Here is a 24,209-nt window from a genome sequence, read left to right as displayed (position 1 = left end):
CTTGTCGTCAACGCTTCTACTAGCTGGCCCATTTACAGGCCATCTGGGGAGTAATAGAGTGTGTGGATTGAGATCGATATTGAAATCTGAACAAGAAGTGACGCGGCCATGGTAAACAAACCCAGCTCAAAGTGAGTTTTTGTTGTGTTCAAATTTCTATTAATTCTCCAGCTTCCGCCCACTCGATCAAGAATTTCCTTTGCTCTGCAACCCGCACCCACATATAGAGATATCTTGTATCTTGCACCATTCGCTTCAATCTACAGCACACCGGATTCTTACGCACATTATCAACGCAGTACTTAAGACACTTACGCCATATATCAAAGCAGCGCTCAAGATACTTACGCCAAATATCAACGCAGTGTTTACACATTGAATTATCTTGCACTTCTCAACCTCAAGATAGTCACCATGATGAATCTTATGCACAGACTCTCGCCCCGAGCAATTGGGAGCGGCATCAAGAACCGAGTTTCAGGTCTAGCTACTCGCAATGGGTCTCCTCACGCCAAGATCCTCAATGGCCTCACCAAACTCAGCAAGGTCGCAAAAGAAACCCGGTTTAAGAAACGGAAGTTCTGCAAATTTTCGGCCACGGCACTGCTGATAATATCGCAAAATGGCATCAACTTTCTGTACCAAGCCCTCGACCAGATGTTTAAGCCAGTCATGCACCGAAGACTCAACACGCCGCCTCTTGCTCTCGACACAGCCATGGATATTGACGAAATGCCTGACCAAGCACAAGAGCCAGAGCCGCCGTGCATTCCGACAATTATTGTGACTGCCCCCAACGGAATAGTGAAAGAACTTCATATGATGCCTCCATGGACGCACATCACCAGAAACTACAACGCATGGTGTCAGTCCAAGCAATGGCAGAAGAGCTCGCTTCTGCATCCTTACTTCTTGTCACGAGCTCAGATTGCGGAGATGGAAAGATTGAGGCGTGAAGCTGACGAAAAAGAGAGACAAAGATTGGAGGCTGAGCAAGCTGCAGCATTGGCTCAAGAACAAAACTCGGAATCGAAGAGCGAGGAGGTTTCGACACTTGCTAATGAACAGACCCAAACATCCGAGGGCGACAAGGTTTCGACCATCCCTCAGGAACAGAATCAGGGTTTGAGAAGCAAGATGATCTCAGCTTCCCCTCAAAAAGAGAACCAGGGGCTTAAGAGCAAGAAAATTCCTTCGCCATCCCGAAATCAGAGTCCGTCTCTGAAGGGACCACAAACTCGCCCCCAAACTCCGCCACTGCCGCGAGAGCAACCTGAGCCTCTCTCCATCAAGCGCTCACATGCTGAATGGAAAGCCAGAGAACTTCGAAAGAAAGAGCAAGCTCTATCCCTAGAGCAGCCTCGAACTCCAGCACAAAAGCGAGAGCAACCTGAGGCTCTGCCCATCAAACGCTATTACGCTGAATGCAAGGCCAAAGAACAGCTTCAGCAGAAAGAACGGGAGGTAACACCGCTTCAAAAGAAGGATCAGAACCAAGCTCTTAAGCGGCAGCAAGCTTCACCACAGAAGCAAGAGCAGTCTGGGGAGATGTCCATCAAACGCCGCCATTCCAAATGCAAAGCCAGAGGAGAGCTTCGAAAGCAAAACCAGCCAGAAGCTGATCCTGAGGAGAGAGCTTATCCCGAATTCAAGCCTCTATCTTTTCCTCCATTTCGTTATCAGCAACGACTTCAAGCTAGAGCTTCGACTCGACACCCTCAATTCACATAACCGATCTCGCTTTCTGAGACGGCCCCATGCGAAGATAGGGCATTGCCACCACAAATTGTATCATTCACATGGGGGCTTTGGCGACTGCAAGCCTCGAACAGCGCTCCCTAGCATTTGATAACCACAACGAGTTTGATGTACAACAAGCAAGCGAATGATTTTTTCTTATCCTCGGCGGATGGACGTGGAGGAGAGCGAGGAGACAGCGATTGGTTTTTTGGGTGCAATCTGCACTTTGTATATACATGCTAATTGGCACGCAAGGGATTTAAGGAGGTTGGGGGGTTGGAAACAGTGGCCACGGCAGTTCTTGTCTTTGGCAATCTTTGTTGTTTGGCTCGTTTCTGAATTTATGTGCTCCCCTTTCTTTCCTACTGTATGATACGAGAATGGATATTGGGTTTCTAGCGATGCTGCTCCTTGACTACGTGAATGGCTTTATTTGCCGCATATTGCTGCCCCAATCTTGTGACCACGGACATATAACAGCAGTCAGCATACAGTAAACAGTAACTGTGATACCAAAAGTCGTATGAGCAAAGAGATCGAATCCGCCACAGCCCAAAATGACGTCTCCATGCACAAGAGCCCGTCCCCACCGAACCAAAGCTAAAGCGCAGCTAGATCCCCTGACCAGCTCTGCTCCCTGAACCCCTCTTTTCCCTTCTGCTGTACTATTACTTGCTGCATGTACATAGTATTCTCCAATGCTAATCCCTGTCTTCTATAAAGGGTACGTGGGGTTCGATTTTGGCATGACGCTGCGGTCTTCATTATTGCCTTGCTTCGTGCAGCTCCCCAACTTTTGCCTCTCCTCTCCTCTCTCCTTCTCCCCTTTTCTCTCTACTTGTCATCGTTGGACTCAAACTCTCACTTTCGCGACACGCACGATTGCCCCAAAACTACACGCCGTTCAGAACCCAGCTGTAGCGTTGTTTGTGTCCCGCAGCTCCGTGCAATTTGGCTGCCTCGTGGCGATCGCGTGTTGCGTTGCAAGGCAAGACCAGCTGACAGGCTCCGGTGTAAGAAGAAGCGTTTAGAAGCTGCCTGGGACGGAGCTGGTTGAACTTATACGAAGCAATTGGCCAGGCAGCATCAATACTCCAGATACAAAGATAAATAACTCCCTGCGCACCCTGTCGACAGATCTCGAGGAGCTGCCTATTCTACCATTTTATTCACAAGATCGGAGTTTATACGAATCACTGCGTATCAGATTGAAGCTGCATCATCATGGATCCCAATCAGAAATTCTATCGCCACTTTCGCGATTCCATCGAAGGTTGGTCATTTCCGTATTATACAAAAAAGCTAATTTATCACTGCATGATTGCTGACGTTCCTTGCTATTTCTACCAGTTCTTCAAGATCAGATTGGCCAATTAACTCATTTATCTGGGGTCGGGGGCGAACGACAAGAAGCTACAGACCACATTCTCGCAGGTATTAGCAAGCTTCAGAACGAAGTTGCTGATGCTGCCGAATTCACTCCTGCATACGATCGTCGCCAATACTCAGAAGTCCGTCACCCCTAATAGCTCTATAGTAAGAGAAGCCGACTGATTGCAATGTTAACAGGCAATCAAAAGTCTGCAAGATAAGCTCAATGAAACACTGGCCAAAGTAGCTCCAAAATCGCGGTTCCAATTCAGACGTACGGGTACAGACCACGTCGACATGGGCGCTCCAGAAAACGACCCGAGATTGAATCCTGGCAGCTTATCTCGACGCCCACATGACCCAAAAGACGCACCGGGAGCGACGACGAGAGACATTTCAGACGAGGCCGACGATATCGTAGGAGATCTGTCGCCCAAACAAAAAGACTATAACCTCGAGCTGGCCAATTCAGACCCTTCATCAATCCGCAAGCCAAGCTTCTCTGCTGCTCAAAATATTGGCATCTCCGATCAGACCGGTCTCCACATCATACTTCCATCCTCGGCCTCGCGAGCTACGTCAGCAGGTTGGCTTCGGGACCTCAAGGACTGTGTTATTGACCTTTCAATACCCACAGCCCAAGGAGCCCCATTCCCCGGTCTTATGCTTAAAAATATCGATAGATGCCTTATTGTGACCGGTCGTGTCAGTGGTCCCGTACACATCAACGATGTGTCCAACAGTACTCTTGTCGTTATAGCGCGACAAGTTCGCATTCATGACTGCAAAAATGTCAACATCTACCTGCATTGCGCCAGTCACCCGATCATTGAAGACTGCTCAGGCATGCGTTTCGCCCCTCTTCCGTCATGCTATGTATGTATCGTCGTCTGTTATCATTTGATACCATAATTTGCTCAGTACTGAGCCATGCTAACTCTGTACAGCTGACGGAAGCCGATAAATCAACTGAGAATCAGTGGGACCAAGTTGATGATTTCAAATGGTTAAAGACAACTCAGAGTCCGAACTGGACCACTTTATCTGAAGCCCAGAGGCTTGACGAGGAAGTGTGGACAAAGATTGTACCGGGAAAACCAGGCGTCAGTGTGGAGGGGATACTGAGCAAGGTTGGGATTCCGCCAAAATAGTCTGATGAGAAAAGCAGACTCCCAGTAGACGTATTATCGAGAATTGCATATTTTCTTGATAGCCAACCCGTAGCCACCTGAGAATATCGAGAGATCATTTCGAACTTCATTTTGGGCTCGTGCGAGGTTCAGGGTTGTTGTAGCCGTCTCTCCTCACAACTCCATCTTGTCCCCGCCCGGGTATGCGTCCTTGCTGAATTGCATTCCGTTCTCACGAAGCTTTTCTAGCAAGGCGCGTTGCATCTCAATTCGCGTTTCGAGCTCCTTGATTTCGGCCTTTTGCTCGTCGATGGAGCGATCCATGTCTGGTAACGCGCGGACTTGTGCTCTGGCGTGCTGTACTTTGTGCTTAAGCTTGTCGGTGGCACCGGGAACGTCCTTGAATGAGAGCTGCTGGCCGCCGCTGCTCGGTCCACCAGGAGTAGCTTCTGTTGTAGCACCGGTAGGAGCAGAGGCTTTGAGTCCAGCGCGGACTTTTGCTAGGACAATGGACAGCTCGGAGAGAGAGTCGAGGTCGTCCGGGGACAGGGTGGAAGGCAGAGCGAGGGTTGGGAGCTCCGAGGCCATGGCGACTGCTCGTGTGAATAGAGGAGACAGTGTGTCTTGGCTGGTTCTGCGTTGGTTACACGAGCAGGGCACTGAGAAAGGCTCTGCCAGACAACCGATAGTGATCAATATCGATAGGTAATAGTAGTTCGATCACCTGTTGTAGCTGCGAGCTGCATGCCCTGATTGATTGGCCCACGGAGATTTTGCTTGTCGTAGGCAGCGTTTGACGGCGTTATTGAGGGGAATGTTCGCCAGCAGCCGCCAGAGATTGGACGGAGCCTAGCGGCCAGGGCAAAAAACGGCCCGATGCACGGAGGCTCTCTAGCGCAGCCGCAGCAACAGCCAGCCTGAAGGCTCTCCAGGGAGGCGCTACAACACTTATCGGCGGCGCATCTATGACATCGGTAGCCTATCAACCCCACCATCCAATGCGTTTAGTAGGTACTGGCGGCATGTTTCTGGTTTTGCAGCTTGGAAAAAAATACTTGATCTCCCCATCAAATCACGCACCCAGGGTCCTCTTCTTCCTCCCTACACTCTTCTCATCCCGCTGAATCTGTGCAATTGAGCCCGTATACTGCTTCATTCTGTCTCACCATGTCTAAGACAGAGCAAAAGGCCTGCCTCAGTACGTTATCTTTTCCTCAACCACAGCCACTGCCCCGCCATCCATCTCCTGGTCCTCAGCCCATTCCGCGTCCCAACATGCGCCGCGTAAAATCAGCACCGGCCACGGTCCCAGCGAGCGATGGCCCGCTGCCCAAAAAACCCGATTATATCCTTACCTTTTGCTTCGTGTTGGTGTATCTTGAGCTTGGGTGGCTAATTCTACTACTGTTGCGGTCTTATAGTCGTTATTGATGGATGGGGTATCCCATCTGACGAGAGCCCCAAGGATGGCGATGCCATTGCGGCCGCCGAGACGCCCGTGATGGACGAGCTTTCCCAGAGCGAGACTGGATTTACCGAGCTTGATGCCTCATCGCTGGCGGTGGGACTGCCCGAGGGCTTGATGGGCAACTCTGAGGTCGGCCACTTGAACATTGGTGCGGGACGTGTTGTCTGGCAGGATGTTGTCCGCATCGACCAGTCGATCAAGAAGGAGGAATTCGACTCCAACGAGGTCCTCAAGAAGACTCTTGAGGGTGTTGTGAGCGGCAATGGCCGCCTGCACCTCTGCGGTCTGGTTTCTCACGGTGGTGTGGTTAGTGGCCTACTCAATTCTAGCTCTTGAGAAGCCTCATATGTGGGATGCTAACAGCCATTTAGCACTCCAAGCAGACGCACCTGTACGCCATCCTCAAGGCCGCCAAGAAATACAACGTCCCCAAGGTTTTCATCCACTTTTTCGGTGACGGCCGTGATACCGACCCCAAGTCTGGTGCTGGCTACATGGAGGAGCTGGTTGACTTTATCAAGGAGCTCGGCCTTGGTGAGATTGCCACCGTTGTCGGCAGGTACTACGCCATGGACCGTGATAAGCGATGGGAGCGTGTTGAGGTTGCTCTCAAGGGCCTCGTTCTTGGCGAGGGCGAGGCGAGCGAGGATCCCGTCGCTACTGTAAAGGCACTGTACGAGACAGAGGGCAAAAACAACAGAGATGAGTTCCTTCTCCCCATCATTGTCGGTGGCGACGAGCGCCGCATCAAGGGTAAGTCTTTCGAAAGTTTTGTACTGTCAGATAGAAACATGGTCAGGCTAACCTCTATGGATCAGATGATGACACCGTCTTCTTCTTCAACTACCGATCCGATCGTGCGCGACAAATCACTCAGCTCCTGGGAGATGTTGATCGATCCGTGCTGCCCGACTTCCCCTACCCTAAGATCAACAAGCTCGTTACCATGACTCGATACAAGACTGACTACCCCTTCGATGTTGCTTTCGAGCCTCAGAAGATGGACAACGTTTTGGCTGAGTGGCTTGGAAAGCAAAACGTTGAGCAGGTGCACGTTGCCGAGACTGAGAAATACGCTCACGTCACCTTCTTCTTCAACGGTGGTGTTGAGAAGGTCTTCCACCTCGAGACCCGTGACCAGGACCAGGACCTTGTTCCCTCCAACAAGACCGTCGCAACATACGACCAGGCCCCTGAGATGTCTGCGGATGGAGTTGCCGACCAGGTTGCCAAGCGTCTGGCAGAGCAGAAGTTCCCCTTCGTCATGAACAACTTTGCTCCCCCTGATATGGTGGGCCACACCGGTGTCTACGAGGCCGCTATCGTTGGCTGTGCCGCCACCGATAAGGCCATCGGAAAGATTCTGGACGCCTGCAAGAAGGAAGGCTACATCCTGTTCATCACTGCCGACCACGGCAATGCTGAGGAGATGAAGTTCGCCGATGGAAAGCCCAAGACTAGCCACACCACCAACAAGGTGCCTTTCATCATGGCCAATGCTCCTGAGGGCTGGAGCCTCAAGAAGCAGGGCGGTGTCCTCGGTGACGTTGCTCCTACTATTTTGGCTGCCATGGGCCTGCCCCAGCCCGAGGAGATGACTGGCGAGTCCCTTCTGGCTAAGGACCTTAAGAGGAGCGCTGAGTAAGAGACTTTATTGAGAAAACCGGATACCACATAAAACAGAGCAACAATTACAGATAGAATGATTTGGTGAGCATGATTAAAGAAGGAGTATGGATAGAAGAACGATGAATAAGGGCATGAAGACATATACATTTCAGATAGAAACGACAAATACGAAATATCTACACCTATGAACACTATTACTGCCAAACATGCGGGTGACAAATGCGAAATACTAATACCATGAGCACTACGGAGTACTGAGTACCTAATGTGCGGGTGATAGAAAACGCCGCCAGTCTGTTGCTATAAATATCCATGTTGACATGCAATAAGCAGTGTATTTTCTGTCACCCCATGCCTAACACCACTCGGTAAGTGCAGCTACGTATTAAGTAAACCCTATTGACTCAGTGCTGCGACTTACGTGCTAGGATATAAGTGAATATGGCCAACTTTGGCGCCAACCGGTACTCCTTTTACGCGCATTACCGCAGTAAGGCCAACTGTCAGGGGAGGGGGAATTCACCGAGCTGACACAACCCGAATCTGGTGCTTGAGAATGGAGATCAGTCGGAACGGTGCTTTCTTTCCACCGCACGCAAACTACTGAGAGAGCTTTGTTAGGTCACCATGAGAGCCCCATCTCCCGCGAGGAGCGTTTCCTCCGGTATCCCCGGCGGTGGTGGTAGTGGTGGTGGTGGTGTATCGAGGCGCTATCTGGGACCCTGGATGTCGATAGTTTTGTCACATGGAAGCCATTGGTGGTAGCAGAGGGTCCTGTAGCCCGAGTTTGGGGGCTCCAGCTGCAGGAGGACAGAGCTGTTCCGGGGTGAGTGGGTGAGATGGGAATAGCTTCCCCCCACTGGTCGGGAAAAAAAATTTGCGATTCGCTGCATGGTCGTAATTGCCAACGTCGATCCTTCGTTTGCGTTGGTTATGCGGCTCGCGCCAGCTGTTCCGGAGCATGGCATGATACGATCTCCAAGGATGGAATTATACTTCTTCTTGTACAGCGGATCGACGGTAGGTAAGGTAGTCTGTACAGTACAGTACATCGTCGTAGACGCCGTGTGATTTTCCCTTCGTCTGGATAGAATTCGTGCCCAGTTTAGCCCTCCCGTAGAAAGCCGTAGAAAGAGTACATCGAGCTCTTCTGTACATGGACTAGGACAGACTGGTAGGATAATATTGTAGAGTTGGGAATAACTGCACCAGGCATCCTGCGTCTAGCATCTTCTAGCGGCCGCCATGCAGATCGATCTTCAGGGTCGTGCCGGCCAAAGAGTCAGTGGCAACGTGGCAATGGACAATGCAGGATACTAATTTGCCTCTCGCTTGGCATCATGAACTGATTGTTGGCCCTGGCTCCATCAACAGCATCGCATCCCCAAATAGAAAGCAAAACAGGGGTCCTGGAGCCTCAACGGAGAGACCGACGAATCGGCATGCCCCGAAGCCTTCCCCAGGGCATGGCCGTTGCCTTCTATTTGCATATGCGCACGCCCAGCACACTCGATGCTCCCACAGATTGGTGCTAAAAGCCCGTCCGATCTGAGCTAAGGATGCGGCTCGTCGAGATCGAGGCGGTTTGGGAGTTCACCCTAGGGGCGTAGACGTGGTAAAAAACAAAAACAAAAAAAGGTTAACTTGACGTCGACATGGGCGTGCCAAGGCTGCGGTACTGTGTAAAAATGGGCTGTCGTTGCGTTGCGAGACGAAGCAAGAAAACCGTTCAATTTCTGAGGAACAAAAATAGGTAAGCATCAGAGATACAGTAGACGGGACGGGAGAAGAGGAGGAGGAGTCACAAATCCTGCATTCGTTTTCGATTTAGTTTATGCCAGTGGAGCAGGCTACTATCGATGATTTTTGGAGCGAAATGTATAGGGCCGGGAAGAAGAAGCAGCGTTACGGGGCTTGAATCCTCATTTTGCCGGGCTTTTGGTCTAAATACGTCTCCAGGTCGTACTTGAGGGCATTCCGGGATTTTTTGTGTGCCCTTTCGGCATGTGGAATCTACCAATGGCGAATGCTGGTTAGAGCGCGGGGCCATTGGGACCGTTTGCCAGCACAGTACCGTACTTGGTAAAATGTATGGCGATCTCCATACGTCATTGTCTCCATAGAGTAAAAGGATAACGGCCGTGAACAGGAACTGGTGGAGTTTTCAGATTGTGAGACCCTTCCTGCAGAGAGCCACCTGGTACGTGTAGTTCTGTATTCCGTACGAGAAACTCCAAAGGACCTTCAGTATGCCAATCTATGCCGTTTGCGGGGAAGCTCGCCAATACAGCATCACGTCAGTGGCAAAACACCGGCTGAGGCTGATGGAAACTTAACTTCTTTCAGAGTTTCACTCTCCTGCCATCGTGTCTCGCCATTATGTGAAGGCATCGCCAGATGTCTATGCTAACTGAGGTGATAGCCCTATAATGACTCGCCATCAAGATCCTGCTCACGCCAATCGGCACGGCATGCAGCAATTAAGTTCCGTTACATCACCAACGGCAGCCGAGGCGAGAGGGAGTGGTCCGGTAGACCGCCGGGAGCGGTACCTCGATGGCGCAGACTGACCACACCCCAGAAGCAGTCGTCGCTGCAAGACAGACCAATCCTAGCACATCGACTCCTGCACGGTACGGTTCTGGACTCTCCGAGGTTGGCATGCGACGTAATCGATGCGCCACAATCAGGTCTTTGAAGGTCCGGCCCCCTGACCGGCCTTGGGCTGAGATACATGGGAGAAGCTTCATTGGATTCACGACGACGCACCCTATGCGGGGCGGCGGGCCTGCGTCTGTGCTTTAGGCGCGCATCTCGACGAATGCAAGCGCGAATATGGTGATTGGGTACAGCAACATCATCTGCAATGCCTATTAATGATACAGCCGCATAGTTTGGTGAACGGCATTTTCACTTACACCACAAGTCAAGAGGCACTGCTAGTACATAGTACGAAGTACTGCCAGATGTCTCGGATCATGATAGTTCCGAGGGCGGACCCAGGCAAACACAACTGGCCGATGACAGCCAAAAACAAGATCTACACCCACCAAACCTTGCGTCCTACGGCCCCGCAGGTGATGATGCAAGTTGACCAAGACTCACAGGCAGAATGATGGCTGCCAAGGAAGTGCGCATGCTACTAGCAGGATGTAGCCCAGCTAAAGATCAGGTGGACTCTGGATAGTCGGCTCGCAAAAAAAAAAAAAGCGGGAAACTTGGAACAATCAACACACGAAACTAATTATACACACACAGATGTGGCCATAGACTCGTTCTAGAACGGCTCGTATGGTTAAAAGTATGCACATATTCTCATTTTATCCTCCCCCCTGGTCGAGGCAAAATACATGCATACAGTAAGTAGCAGTCCACTGCTCCCTGGAGCAAGAGGACCGCAGCGAATCATTGGGCCTTGCACGGAGCCAGGTCCGTGCAAATAAGTTTCACACTCCGCTGCACTAAAGCAACGCTACCACAAAGTTGCCTGATTTCTCTGTTAGCGCGGATAGCTAGCGGCGTTATGGTTAGTGCTGAAGGCGGCTTCAACGACAAGTGACAGGCTTGTCTCTACGGAGTACAGCTTGCGGGATTGGAACCGTGGTGACCGAACTAGCTAACCGGTGGGTAGGCAGATAGAGACAACTGCAGGCAATATCTCAAGCTGATAGACTGCCAAACGTCATCAAATGAGGCAAGGCGGAGCAGTAGTTAACGACATTATAGATTGCACGGCCATACTGTAAGGTTGATTCTATGCCGACGTGCCTACATCGCCTCAACGGCCTACCGTTCTTCCAGCTTCCAATCTGAGCGCAACGGTGGTGGCTGTAGGAACCACAGCATTGATAGACGGGAGGCAAAGAGAGGGGCCTGTGTGGACGTTGAGCGGGGGGCCAGAGAAACAGGGCCAGTATAGTGTTTAAGCGCATACAAGCGACGACACGAGCACCTTTCTGTATAAGCCAACTGCGGCGTTTGTGTGTGCATAGTCCTACCCTCGTGTGCTGCTGTCTGATTTGCCCGCAATTTCCGTGCCCTGTGCTGAATGGCAGCTCGTACGGAGTACAGAGGACAAGCGTTTTTGCTCCCTTATACGGAGTATACTAGTACTATGTAGGAGCTTTGCGCTAACAACACCCTCCGGGGTGAAGCACTGAAAAAAAGAAGGACCCTGATTTTCTATGGTTTGGGTTGATTGCTCTGCGATTTGCCCGATCGCGACGCTTTGCCTCTCGTCTCCAAATCGCAGCCTCACGGCCGGCGCCATCAGCCAGGGTTTTGCCCACACGGCACCCGCTCGTGGTGCTATAACTTTCTCGCAGGGGCTGAGGGCGACGATGATCAGCTGTGATTTGCCCTCTCTTCGAAGACCGTAGCTGCAAATTGTTTCCCTTCGCTGCTGTAGCGAAACGCCACCTGGATAACGACCGTCGTGTCGCGCACATGGTCAATTTGCCCTCATTTCCATTTTTAAACCTTTCCCCTCCCCTGCCCAGCTGCCGCGCACACGCCCCTCCTTTTCCCCAATTCTTCCCACGAACTGGCGCGCATTGCCAGCCTCACACGGCGATCAACTTCAACTCAACTCGATACTTGTACCTCACCGGGCCCCATCAGACCCTACTGGGGGGCTGTTGTTGACGACGAGCTTCCTTCACCCCCCAGGCTTTCATCGTCCTTTTTTTTCCTCCCGTCAGCTTCAGCGCTTCCCCTCAACACACAGGCTACTTGGCCCAATTTCGCCCGAGGCCACTTCCAGCCCACTGCGACGACACCACGAGGTCTGGAGCTGCAGAAGTGATTGAACAGCAAAATTGCTCCTGGCCGCTCAGTGAGACACAGCAGGCCGCAGCTTGGAGCCGGTCAGGGAGACACTACAGCGGCGACAAAGCTGGCTCCGAATCCGCTTTCCCGGCTGTTGTCACTTTGAATCGAATCTTGAAGACGCAAATAGTCGCCAAAGGGGCCAGATTTGATCAGACGACGACAAGCAAAAGTTTTTTTTTTTTTTCTTAAAAAAAGAACAGAAAAAAAAACGATAAGGAGGATTTACCTTATTCTACCAGTTAGTAGACGGACACCTTTTCGGATCGGCGCTCGAGAGGACTGCGGGCGATAAAAGGTGACGGCTTGTAGTGGATTTACATCGAGCTGTTAGTATTTGATTTTTGATTTCATTCTTGATTTCATTTTCTGCTGCCTCATCATACGCGCACGCACTCATTACGGGCTGTGAAATCGAGATTTCACGCCTCTCAGGACGTACGCAAATCTTGGACTGGGCCTTGGATCGAACCGGCCATCTCTAGTGATTCATTCCATTCATTCCGCCTTCTTAACTGCATATTGCTGGACCTAGGCATTTGCAGCACTACTGGTTTCAGAGGTAAGTTGCCCGAAGTTGTTGCGGCCCTTTTTGCTTATCCAGCTCGATCGATCGATCGCCTCTACAGCGCCACGGCCAATGACACGCCACTTTTCGTGCTCGACCAAACCTGGCGCCCCCCCATTCTACTATTTACCCCATTACTCGTCACAAACACCCAAGTTTCCTAAGAAATCCCTGTTAACGATGCTTCTACAGAGTATAGGCTGTTGGCGAGGGGGCCCGCTTGGCTACGTCACAAGTCACATTACTTGGACCCTGAGCTTAGACTCATCTTGCGCCGCTGGATGCGAGAAGCTTCACCAGGCAATCAAAGAGAAATATGGTTTTCTAATTCAACCAAAGAATTGCCAGCTTCTTGATGCTTGGCATTTGAATCTACAATGCAGCCGACAGAGGGTAGTCCTCCAGAACCACCCCTTCTATCATCGACAGGCCATCCTCTCCCCCGACGAACCTCCGGACAAAATTCCATTACCCTGCGACATCACCAGCTAGCTCGCGATGCCTCCTTGAAAGCCAGCCGCGGGTCAGTTCCACCAAATCAAAGCAATGACGAACATTCGTCATCCCCCCGTCGAAATTCGTCGGGCGATAGCAACGAAACCGGCCAGAGCGATGCCAAGAAATGGTTCAATCAGTCAAACCAAAATCCTACAGCGATCTTTGACAGCAATTCCATGGATGGTAAGTATCAAGTCGTTTGCCTGAAACCACCGTACTTCGAGTCGCTCATGCTCGCGCAGTCGATCCACCGTTCTTTCAAAAAGAATCGGATTCGTCCAATGAAGACAAGCCGTATCAGTATCCAACAGCCGAGCCTCCAATGCTCAACGCCGCTCGCAGCAGCAGCGCCGATGACTATCGAAGCGTGATCGATGATCTCACCGTGGAGATCCAGAAGTTGAAGGAAGAGCTGAAGCGGTACAAACAGAACGGCCCTGATATGCTTCGAAAAGATAAACTCTTCGAAATTAAGATACATGGGCTACCAAAAAGGAAAAAGCGCGAATTAGAAGCGACGCTCCGAGAATTTACAGCAAGCCTGGGGTATTCGCCAGATACTACCTCTTCATCGAAGCGCGACAAAAAATCGTCCAGGCATGGTACTCGCGATGGAATGTATTCCGGGTCAGGCTCCATGTCATTATCGAAACATGCCTCGTCTTCGTCTGGATCTCACACACGGCCAGTTGACTCGGCTTATGCGTCTATGTCGACTGGTGCCGGTTCATCTGGAACATCCTTGAATAGGCCACAAGGAGGCTCACGATTCAAGTCCAATGAGCAGAAAGTAGAGAATTACTTGCGCGACATTCCCGAAGGGCTATATCCCCGTTCTCTTTCCATGACAGAAAAGGAAAAGAGGAAGCTTGTGGTCCGACGTCTTGAGCAGATATTCACAGGCAAATTTGCAGGCCGACATGCCCGCCGGAACCAGCCCAATCAAACCGCAGCTGCATCTAATTCGCAGGCCCCACAGGGGACGTCAGGAGTACATTCTCCCCTGCGTCTCTCTTCTATCCAACAGCCGAAACTTAAACCAAGTCCAAATTCTGGATCCGAGCTTCTCCGTGAAGCTCGAATTCTTCCCCATGAACATCATCACGCAGGAAAGAAAAGCAGATCGCAAGACATAGGCTCCGCATCCAACTCCAACGAAGATCAGATGGAATCAGGGGGTAACGGCAATGGCAATGGTAGTGGCTCGGGATCAAACCCATCTCCGCCCATGCCACCACCTCCTGAACAGCGACCCACGAGGCCCAAAGACCTCGATCCTGATCGCATTCAAATCCCATCCGAAAACATGGAGTACATCAGACATTTAGGTCTAGTCCCTCCAGAGCTGATACCCGATCCACCAGAGCGTTCAGACAACGACGTTCACCCCGATGCGGATGGTTGGGTTTATTTGAACCTGCTCTGCAACATGGCGCAGCTGCACATAATGAATGTCACCCCAGATTTTGTTCGTAATGCCGTCGTTGACCTCAGTTCCAAATTTCAGCTGTCGCCAGATGGCCGAAAGATAAGATGGCGCGGTGGTACAGACGGCACCAAATTCAGTAGCGAGAGCTCGGGTGACAATTCCCAGCGAAGCCCCGAAACAGACGACACTGCGAACACAAAAGCAGGGCATCGTAAGAGGCAGAAAACAGGACGCTCAACGGGAGACTCTGGGAGCTCGGGCAATCAGCCATCTAAATTTGGGCCACTGATGACTGCGCCCTCTGAAAGTTTTCACTACAAGCCCCTATTCGTTAATCAGCAATCGCCCAATGGGCAATCATCGATAGAGGACGGTACATTGTCGTCCTTCGGTCCCATCGAAAGCAATACAGACTCGCGGTGGGGTCGGAGCGGCTCTGGCGCCTCTAATCGTCGTAAACGTCTCCGGGACGGCGCTATTATCTATTATAGTGGTGCTCCGTTCTGTACCGACCTATCAGGCGACCCGGGAGATATATCGCCTACGACCTATTTATTATCCAGTGAAAGAGAACAGACGGACTCTCAAAAAGTACAGTTTGTTCGTCCATTGCCCTTCCGATCAGGATCAGGCTCTTCTACGAATAGACGACCCCTGAGTGACGCCGACCTCGGCCTGGGTGCCATTTCCGAGATGAGCACGGATGATGGGGCTAGCGTACCTGAGCTTTCGATTGACTCGGGTGATGAATCTAGCGAGCTCAATCTGGAATTTCCCTGGAGCGATGAGCAGCAGACTCTCGAGATTCATCCGCTTGAGCCCTGCGGTCTTGGTGGTGTGCGGCCAGAAGATCACTTCATGGTGGTGGTAACGACGAGGCGCTCAAAGCTTGATGCTCACGGCGGCCAACACGGCGTGAAGCGGCGCAAACTTTCCGAAGAAGTAACCGACAACATTATTAATCGGCTGGCTTCAATGTCAACGTCGTCGCCTCGCCCGTTTACTAGTCGATTGCCATCACAAGGCGAAGTATCTAGGATTGGAATCGAATACTTGTCCGGCCGCATTAGACGCCTGGAACCAGTACCGCTCCCTCCGCCTGCCATATTTTTCCCGCCTTTTAGCGTAGACTCGTGGTCGGAGGATGAATATGGATCCGATGGAGACGACGAGCTTAATTCTTCCGAAGAGTTTATGAGTCGACGGGCAAACCCTCATCAGTCTGATGACTATCCCGACGGGGTGGACCTGAGCAGCGGCGACGAGGACGGTGAAGAGCCCGACGACGATGTTGACATGGCGGTAACTGAGGAACCAGCCAGTGTCATGGACGGGGTTTCACTACCGGGTCCACGCAGATCACGGGCCAGCACGGAGGCAGTCCCAGGGACTATTCGTGGAAGAAGCAATAGCGCTAGTGCAGAGGTGTTGCTCCGCACTGGAGGCAGCTCCGCGGCGACTGCAGGAGGCGGCGTCGAGAGCGGGAACAACAGCAGCTCCGAGGGGAGTGGCTCATTGTTATGAGAATATTATGTTTATAAATCACCTCTTAGCAATACGAGAGTTGTTGGAAGAACATGAACTCTCTGTGAATTTCAGCGAGCTGCGTTGACACAGCAACCCCGCGAATCTTCATGTCACATACTATCAGCAGCAGCAGCACTTATTGGAGCGATAACAGCAGCTTGTTGGAAACCAAAGAAGAAAAGCGAGCTTATGGTGTTCGTTTTGTCTTGTTGACGGGATATCTGTCAGGTACAACTTGATTTTTGCGGTTACTGAATTTTTTTTTTTAATTTTTTTTTTTTTTTTGGCGTTTTTTAATACCTAGGGCGGCCGGCGTTGAAAATCGGAGATATTCCCCCCCCCCAAAAGCACGATTCCCCCAAGCGTGCGATTGTTTGATTTAATTTATCTACCTTAGTGTATATGCTGTACAGAGAGATTGTACAGATGGCTTAAAAGCCCGTGTATTTAGAATCAGAATAGCATGTATGTTCATGATATTATTCAGTGTCTGAAGGGCCAATTCCACTGGAGATATCTCCAACGTACACTATTTTCTTTCTTCGTTTTGGTTAAAATAAAGACACTATGCGAAACAAGCAATTCATTGGTAACAATATTAACAAAGCAACGCACCGTACTCTGTTGTTTTTAAGTAGATGTAGATTTTAGAGCGTTGGCGGTGGCACCATCAAGCCATGAGTTTCTAGCACCGCCCCAATTATAGCAGGTGGCTAAGCATCAGTTGGTCCCACAGTGTCAGCATTGGGAACCGAATTATCGGGATTTAGTATGCATACCTTGGCATGTAGTACTTGTTGTCTTTTATTGTTTATGATTTTCAATGGCTTTGTCAACGTATAGACTGGTCTCGGTCCGAAACACGTGATATGCTCATCTCAGCACTATCATCAAGCTCTAGCTAGAGTGTGGCTTTCGCTTTGTGGCTGGACTCACTGCGATTCGAGCAAGCAGGAGTACGCAATCAGACCATCCTGCCTGCAGCTTGCACGAAGTTCCTTTTGACCACCGCATCAGGCTGAGACTATAACTCGGCAGGAGAGCGTACTTCGACAGTGCATATCAAGCGATTGATCTCGGTGAATTGCATTGAATAGTTTCTTTGCGGTCCATCTGCGCCGGTTACGTATCTTGTCTCACTGTTTGTTTGTATTCATCGCCTTGCTGTGTTTGGATTGAACTTGGGTTGTGGGTGAAGATGCGGCTGCAATTGGGCTCGGCCTTGGTGGCGGGATTAGCCGTTGCCGCGGATGCTTCCGTGTCGAAAGAAGACGTGAAGCCGGCTGAAGTCAAAAATGTTGCTATTATCGGTGAGTTGCGGTCTGGTGAACGTTGATTTCTCGGGGATATGGGTGGGGATGAATATGAGACAGCAGACATGGCAGCTATAAACTAACCACACAATGTCTCAGGAGCTGGAGCTGCCGGGGCCTCAGCTGCGTACCATCTCCGACAATATGCAGAGGAAGCAAACGTCAAGGTCAACATCACAATCTTTGAAAAGACAGACCGCATTGGCGGCCGCACGCTGACCGTCGACGCGTATGGCGACCCGTCGCAGCCCATTGAGCTGGGCGCATCCATCTTCGTCGGCGTCAACCACATCCTCTACAACGGCACCAAGAACTTCAACCTGACCATTGGCTCCAACTACCGCGTTGCCAACAGTCAGGATGACATCACGGCCATCTGGGACGGCGAGAGCTTCGTCTACGAGACGACGGAGGGCACCTCCTGGTGGTGGGACGCGGGCAAGCTGTGGTGGCGGTACGGCATGAGTCCCTACCGGGCTGTCAATCTGGTCAAGGAGGTTGTGGGCAAGTTCTTGAAGCTGTACGAGCAGCCGTATTTCCCGTTTCGGTCGCTGACGGCGAGGACGTATGAGCTGGGGCTGGTGGAGATCACGGGGATCACGGGGGAGCAGTTTCTTGCGCAGAACAAGGTGAGAAAGAGAGAGATTCACCGCGGATGATTAACTTGATGATGGTGGCCGACTGACTCTGCTTTCAGATTGATGAAAAGTTTTCGAGACACATTATTCAGGCTGCTACGAGGGTCAACTATGCGTCGAATCTGGCGTACCTCCATGGATTGGAGACCATGGTAAGCCTTTATCTGGGTGTTTGTTCCCATATACTCAACCTTCTTGAGATTCTGATATTGAATGTATAGGTCTCGTTTGCTACGGATGGCGCCATGTCCGTCAATGGGGGCAATTGGCGTATTTTCGAGCAAATGGTCAAAAACAGTGGCGCTACGCTGTATCATAACATCACTGTCTCTGCTATTGCCTTTGCAAAGGAGAAGACTTTATCTTCAGCACCCAAGTATGAGATTTCAACTGCTTCGACCGTTTCATCATCTACTGAGTCAGAAGTGGTTGGCACGGTATTCGATGATGTAATTATCGCCTCTCCTTGGCAATTCAGCAACATCGAAGCCGGGGAGGGAGTCATCCAACATCACATTGAAGAGATTCCTTATACAAAGCTCCACGTTACGCTCTTCGCTTCTCCCCACAAACTAGATCCCGAGTTCTTCAAGCTGCCTCCAGGAAGCACAGCCCCCAGCAACGTATATACGACTCTCGCTGAGGGCGAGGAGCCGAAGGAGGGGGCCGAAGGGGTTGGCAAGACGGGCTTCTACTCTGTCAGCACGCTCAGGACGACGCTCAACCCAAAGACGAACAAGACGGAGTTTGTGTACAAGATCTTTTCGCCAAAGCCCGTGACCCCACAGTTCCTGTCCGAGCTTTTTGGCGTCAAAGTGCCAGAGGCTTTTACATCTGGGGAAAATGGGGGCGAGAACGGCGGTGTGGATCCGATTTCGTGGTACTACCCTCATTGGTTTTACTCGTACCCGATTGAGCTTCCGCGCGTGACGTTCCAGGACCCTATTCTGGGAAGTGGATTGTACTACACCTCTGGCATTGAAAGCTTCATCTCGACGATGGAGACGAGTGCTTTGATGGGCATGAATGTGGCAAGGCTAATTGTGGATGACGCGGCCGGCATTTCTCGGGAGGAGGTTCCTGCTGCTGTGAGTGAGGAGGATCTGGGGCTGAAGAAGGTCAAGGTGGAGTTGGTTGTTGAAGAGCCCGGCGAGCTGTAAACTCGGATGAAGCCGAAGGCGGGAGAAAGGAAGAGATGGAGAAGACGATGGTGCTGCGGATGATGGCCCCGGCTGTGGGATAGGATGGTGGCGGTGATTTGGCGAGTAGCAACAGTGAGTTGACGATTTACATGACACAGGATTTTCTGGAGGGAGGGGTTTTTTTTTTTTTTTTTTTTTTTTAGGCAAGCGACACTTTCTTTGATACTCTGATATTTTGATATATGAAACTTGGGAAGGGCCCAGAAATAGTGAATCAACTGTACGTTTCTTTATCCAAAAGTCATGGCATTTCCCACCATCTATTCTTGCCTTCTAAAGTGAAGAAGCAGTGCTAGCAGTACGGGGTAGTAGTAGCACAGTCCTGTCATCATATGATGCCTCAACAATTTTGTAGACCGCTGTGTTGCATCCCGAGCTACAGTAGCATCACAAACTCTGCGTGCTCATGCAGAGAAGATGTCGGAGCTTAAGCCATTTAGCTTAACATCCTTGCATATGCATCTCGTGACCAACAGAGAAGGAGGGACAAAAGGCGGAGAACCTGCATTGGCTGCCTTCAAGGTTGCTTATCTCGTTTGCGGAATGCCACGCATGTCATCTATAAAGCCCATACATACCTGCTGTGTCATTCCGTGTCAATTGGGATTGGAGAGAGGGGTCAATTGAGTTTCGCTTCATAGTTCCTATTTATGCTCGTGTGGCTTTTGGGATGGTGTTCCAGGCTTATTCAAGAAGAGAGCACCAAAGAGTTGCTCCCAGGTCTCTTTGGTTGATAAACCTTTTTTTTGAAACAATGATGGTGTGAGACAAAACTCAACAATCCTCGTATATGCCTTTGTATCCTTCGGGTCTAGCTGCATCCCAAGCAGGCACCTCTTAAACTTACCGAGTCTTGTCCGTGTTTTTTTAACTGATTGATGGGGCAAAGGATATGGGCTTACTGGTTCCGTTCCCGGGCTTATGCGTGGCACTCGGAGCTTACTTGGTAAGTCTTGCCTCAACGTGGGGCCGTTGCAGCGACAAGACTGGCCGCCGCTAAAAACAAAGGTCCATTGCCATCTCCATCTTATCTTTTTTTTTTGGTCCCCTTCTCTCCACTTGTAAAGCCGAGTAACATACATAGCAGTGGTCTGTATATGAGGTCATATGAGGGGAAGCAGCAAGAGAGACGCCTTTGTTATCTCGCCGGGCTTCCCTCAATCGGACAAGACAATGGTGGTGTTGCATCGTTATCGTAATCGTTCTCAACAATGTCCCAAAGCAGCAGGACATCCCGGAATGCCGCGTCCGATAATCGCGGCCGGCCTGTGTCGGCATCTGCCGGGTGAAGCCACTAGTTCCAGGTGCCGGCTCCGACGGCGCTGGCATCAGCGTCTAGACCCAATCCCATTTGCTAATTGCAAACCACAATGGAACTTTTTTTTTGGAGATGGCACGGCTAGGGGGTGGAAAGGTTTCGTAATGGAATAAAAAAAATTTGTTCCTGGCGAGCAGCAGAGACAGGTCGGGCAACTCTGAAGGGGGCTCGTTGAGCATTAGCCGGTGCTGTGTAAGCGAGGGAGCTCCGTGGATGCCTTGCGTTGGTATGGCTTGCTGATTATTACATATTGCACAGTAGCGTTCGTTGCCATCTTTATCTGGTGCTAGACGACGACGACGGACCCCTTACTCGTTGGCCTGACCTGTCTTTCCGCCTCCAGCTGCCAATTGCCCTAGATATAGAGAAGGAAGCCATTGCAAGAGTGCCGCTACTCACTCATCCATCCACTCACCACTTGGACACTCTCCTCCCGCCTGTTCCCATCGTCAGCCATCGTGGTATCAACCCCGTCAAGCCATCCACCCAGCATGCCTGCCTCCGGCCCCTCAGCCATCAAGACCAAGTACAGCTTCACCGACGACTACAGCGAGGGCGCCCATCCCGACGTCCTCAACGCCCTGCTGCTCAGCAACAACACGCAGGAGGTCGGCTATGGCCACGACACGTACAGCGAGACAGCCCGCGAGCTGATCCGCCGCCACCTCGGCCGCGACGACGTGGGCATCTTCTTCGTGCCCAGCGGCACCTCGGCCAACGCAATCTCCATCGCGGCCTGCCTGCGGCCCCATGAGGCCGTCATTGCCTGCAGCTCCGGCCACATCGTCACGCGCGAGACGGGCGCCGTCGAGGCCAGCGGCCACAAGATCATCAACGTGGCGCCCCGGGACGGCAAGCTGACGCCCGAGTCGCTGACCAAGGCCCTCGACGACAACTGGCACTTCCCGCACATGGCGCGCCCGCGCCTCGTCTACATCTCCAACGCCACCGAGGTCGGCACCGTCTACACAAAGGCCGAGCTGACGGCCCTGAAACGCCTCTGTGAGGCAAACGGCCTGCTGCTCTTCGCCGACGGCGCCCGCATCGGCGCCGCCCTCACCTCCAGCATGAACGACATGGCGCTGCACGACATGCTCGACCTCACCGACATCTTCTGGATCGGCGGCACCAAGAACGGCGCGCTGCTCGGCGAGGCCGTCGTCGTCAAGGACCCCAAGCTGGCCGAGGACTTTGAGTTCTTCGTCAAGCAGCACGGCTCGCTGCTCGCAAAGGGCCGCATCATGGGCGTCCAGTTTGCCGAGCTGTTCCGCGACGACGACAGCCTGTACTTCAACCTCGCCCGCCGCGCCAACCTGGCCGCCGAGAAGCTCTCGCGGTCCATTGTCGGCGCCGGCTACCAGCTCAGCGCAAAGACCGAGACCAACCAGGTGTTTGCGCTGCTGCCCCAGGGCCTCGTCAAGGCGCTGCAGCAGGAGTTTTCGTTTTACGAGTGGGAAAAGTATGGCGAGTTCTCTGTCGTGAGACTGTTGACGACTTGGGCTACTGATCCTGCTCAGCTGGAGAGGTTCAACCAGATTGTGCTTGGCTGGACTCCAGAGACGCAGAAGACACTCTAGAGGGCTCCCCCCTTTTGACTCCTCTTTTCTTTTCTTTTTTTTTCCACGTTTGTTAAGAACAACTAGCGCAATCTTTCCCTTTTTTTTTTTTCCCCCTTTTTCTTATTATTAATGGGAATGACTGGTTGGTGTCGCATTGTTTGGCATGTGGATTTGTGATTTGAGCGGCAACTGTTGAGGTATTAGGTCTATTATGGCGTTTTTTTGAGGAAACTCTTGGAATTGGGCTCTAAAACATGAAGATATAGAAAACCTTAAGATCAAGCATTAATAGACTACATTCCGTCTAGCTATTTTTCTCTTCGTTTGCCTTTTAGAACTGTGTTTGTGCCCGAGTTTCAAATTCTAAGCGTGGGCATGCCAAGTTGATTGTCATGGTACTTGATTCGCTCGTCATTGTCAACTTCATCAATGGACGGACTGTCAGCCAGAATCAAGACTGTACAATGTCGAAGTCTACGGCTTTATAACTATAAAGTCCGCAGGGACGCCCGCACTGGGCTTCGACAAAAAAAAATTTTATGTATAGGCTAGGCTGTCTAGCAAAGAATGGATCGGGGGCTTGAACTCCAGCCTCAGGGCCGATGCACTGAAGCCATTGGAAACTCAATGCTTTTATCTTCGCATAAACCCATATAACGATGCCTGCAGGGAAGAATTTCTGTAACTGTCCCGTACTTACGGAGCATGAATGACATTTGCTAGATAGGAGCCTGCTGTCAAAAATTAGGGCCTTATGACAATAGCGCATGCTACGCTTGCTCTTTTTCATTTTTTTTTTTTTTTGTTCGAGGAAAAATTTCATTTGTTCATGCTCAAGATCTAATGCATCAATGTCTGAATGAAGTTGTTTAGCTATTTCCCTTGGCAGAGTTAACTTGGTCAAAATGAAGCTACTTATGATGTAATACACTGCTTGGTAAAAACGGCATTATCCCGCTTGTAGTGCTATCCTCTGCGTCCGGATTAAAGTATCCGAGGGTTAAAGTATCCGAGGTAGATAAATCTTCCAAGTGCTCTCTCTTCAGCTGAAGCATATGAATGATGGATCTTGAAATCATAAGCTAGCTTGGTAAGGATTGCCATAACCAGATAGTATCTTTGCTTTTCATCTTCAGATTCGAGGAGATTTGTTCATTTGTATCCCCCGCCTTATTTGACACACTTGTGCTTAACATATACCTGTTCAAGTCTTGTCTAAATTCTAAATTCTATATAAAACAAATAGCAGAAATATGAAATAGCAGAAGCAATATTCTTACCTCACGTAGTTACCTACCCAACTTTTTCAAACAAGGTGGACAGCAAAGATAACACCACATACATAGCAGAAAGCCGCACCAACGCCCTATTTCTCGCATAAAAAATTCCGTTTTATGGGCCTCTCCGCAATGGAACCACCCTTCCCTTGTCCATTCTACCCAACTATCGTGATGAAATTTATTTTGGGACGAAACGTGGAGAGAAGGGTCTACTTTTGTGGTACAGCACGTGCCGTCCCCATCTTCCCCCCCTCAATGCCGATCGCACTAATCACGACATTCTTATATTGGCAACATATAAATCTTAGTCAAAAATATATTCAAATTAAATGATAATGTTTGTTTTTTGAGTGATATAGAGCTGCCATCGCTTTGTACACTTACTCGTGGATTCTACGAAAGCATTGCTAGAATCAAATAATTTTATGCAGTGCCTTTCTCTTATACCTGCTCAATCTAAAAATTCTGAGATCTCGCACAAGAAAATGTCTCAATAATTGTGGATTTGTATTGTTGAATTGTGCAACAAACATCTGAATCAGCTAAAAGAGTAGCCAAACAAGATGGGGTCCTTCGATCGATCTCAAGTCAGTTTCCTGTCCCTGCACAGACACCCCACTCTTCCCCTGACTGTGGCACGCTACATGCATGAAAACGTCATACATGCAGTGAGAAACGACATGTGAAAAAGAAAAAGAAAAAGAAAAAAGAA

General features: G+C 50.7%; 7 protein-coding genes across 7 annotated transcripts; 6 read left to right on the top strand and 1 right to left on the bottom strand.

Moving 5' to 3' along the window:
- Positions 1-414: 414 nt before the first annotated feature.
- Positions 415-1,731, top strand: TrAFT101_003012 (uncharacterized protein; the record flags this gene model as incomplete). Its single annotated transcript, XM_024905008.2, has 1 exon — positions 415-1,731. One exon carries the CDS (start codon positions 415-417, stop codon positions 1,729-1,731), a length of 1,317 nt encoding a protein of 438 aa, XP_024764139.1.
- Positions 1,732-2,480: 749 nt separating this feature from the next.
- Positions 2,481-4,356, top strand: TrAFT101_003011 (uncharacterized protein). Its single transcript, XM_066126761.1, has 3 exons — positions 2,481-3,013; positions 3,091-3,987; positions 4,059-4,356. The coding sequence occupies exons 2-3, from the start codon at positions 3,409-3,411 to the stop codon at positions 4,260-4,262; spliced, it is 783 nt and encodes a 260-aa protein (XP_065982868.1). The 5' UTR covers positions 2,481-3,013; positions 3,091-3,408; the 3' UTR covers positions 4,263-4,356.
- Positions 4,357-4,415: 59 nt separating this feature from the next.
- On the bottom strand, positions 4,416-4,829 carry TrAFT101_003010 (uncharacterized protein; the record flags this gene model as incomplete). Its single annotated transcript, XM_024899422.1, has 1 exon — positions 4,416-4,829. The coding sequence occupies one exon, from the start codon at positions 4,827-4,829 to the stop codon at positions 4,416-4,418; it is 414 nt and encodes a 137-aa protein (XP_024764137.1).
- Positions 4,830-5,408: 579 nt separating this feature from the next.
- TrAFT101_003009 (uncharacterized protein) lies at positions 5,409-7,354 on the top strand (the record flags this gene model as incomplete). The annotated part of the gene is made up of 4 exons (XM_024905009.2): positions 5,409-5,439; positions 5,663-6,015; positions 6,081-6,462; positions 6,528-7,354. The coding sequence occupies 4 exons, from the start codon at positions 5,409-5,411 to the stop codon at positions 7,352-7,354; spliced, it is 1,593 nt and encodes a 530-aa protein (XP_024764136.2).
- A 4,267-nt stretch (positions 7,355-11,621) lies between these two features.
- Positions 11,622-16,805, top strand: TrAFT101_003008 (uncharacterized protein). The gene is made up of 3 exons (XM_024903488.2): positions 11,622-12,494; positions 12,926-13,414; positions 13,474-16,805. Exons 2-3 carry the CDS (start codon positions 13,111-13,113, stop codon positions 16,182-16,184), a joined length of 3,015 nt encoding a protein of 1,004 aa, XP_024764134.2. The 5' UTR covers positions 11,622-12,494; positions 12,926-13,110; the 3' UTR covers positions 16,185-16,805.
- Positions 16,806-17,038: 233 nt separating this feature from the next.
- TrAFT101_003007 (uncharacterized protein) lies at positions 17,039-19,643 on the top strand. Its single transcript, XM_024901758.2, has 4 exons — positions 17,039-17,497; positions 17,600-18,129; positions 18,198-18,290; positions 18,360-19,643. Exons 1-4 carry the CDS (start codon positions 17,386-17,388, stop codon positions 19,296-19,298), a joined length of 1,674 nt encoding a protein of 557 aa, XP_024764133.1. The 5' UTR covers positions 17,039-17,385; the 3' UTR covers positions 19,299-19,643.
- A 1,034-nt stretch (positions 19,644-20,677) lies between these two features.
- Positions 20,678-22,522, top strand: TrAFT101_003006 (uncharacterized protein). The gene has a single exon (XM_024907649.2). It carries the CDS (start codon positions 21,150-21,152, stop codon positions 22,233-22,235), a length of 1,086 nt encoding a protein of 361 aa, XP_024764132.1. The 5' UTR covers positions 20,678-21,149; the 3' UTR covers positions 22,236-22,522.
- Positions 22,523-24,209: the final 1,687 nt, after the last annotated feature.

This window comes from Trichoderma asperellum, chromosome 2, assembly GCF_020647865.1.
Source record: "Trichoderma asperellum chromosome 2, complete sequence".
NCBI classification, from domain to species: Eukaryota; Fungi; Ascomycota; class Sordariomycetes; order Hypocreales; family Hypocreaceae; genus Trichoderma; species Trichoderma asperellum.
The sequence above is the reverse complement of the archived record's forward strand: the minus strand, read 5'-3'. Positions and strand labels throughout refer to the sequence as shown.

Coding starts and splice junctions, on each gene's coding strand:
- TrAFT101_003006 (XM_024907649.2), top strand. CDS start 21,150: ATGCCTGCCTCCGGCCCCTCAGCCATCAAGACCAAGTACAGCTTCACC.
- TrAFT101_003007 (XM_024901758.2), top strand. CDS start 17,386: ATGCGGCTGCAATTGGGCTCGGCCTTGGTGGCGGGATTAGCCGTTGCC. Junction 17,498..17,599: donor CAAAAATGTTGCTATTATCG/GTGAGTTGCGGT, acceptor ACAATGTCTCAG/GAGCTGGAGCTGCCGGGGCC. Junction 18,130..18,197: donor AGTTTCTTGCGCAGAACAAG/GTGAGAAAGAGA, acceptor CTCTGCTTTCAG/ATTGATGAAAAGTTTTCGAG.
- TrAFT101_003011 (XM_066126761.1), top strand. CDS start 3,409: ATGGGCGCTCCAGAAAACGACCCGAGATTGAATCCTGGCAGCTTATCT. Junction 3,988..4,058: donor CCCCTCTTCCGTCATGCTAT/GTATGTATCGTC, acceptor AACTCTGTACAG/CTGACGGAAGCCGATAAATC.
- TrAFT101_003008 (XM_024903488.2), top strand. CDS start 13,111: ATGCAGCCGACAGAGGGTAGTCCTCCAGAACCACCCCTTCTATCATCG. Junction 13,415..13,473: donor TGACAGCAATTCCATGGATG/GTAAGTATCAAG, acceptor ATGCTCGCGCAG/TCGATCCACCGTTCTTTCAA.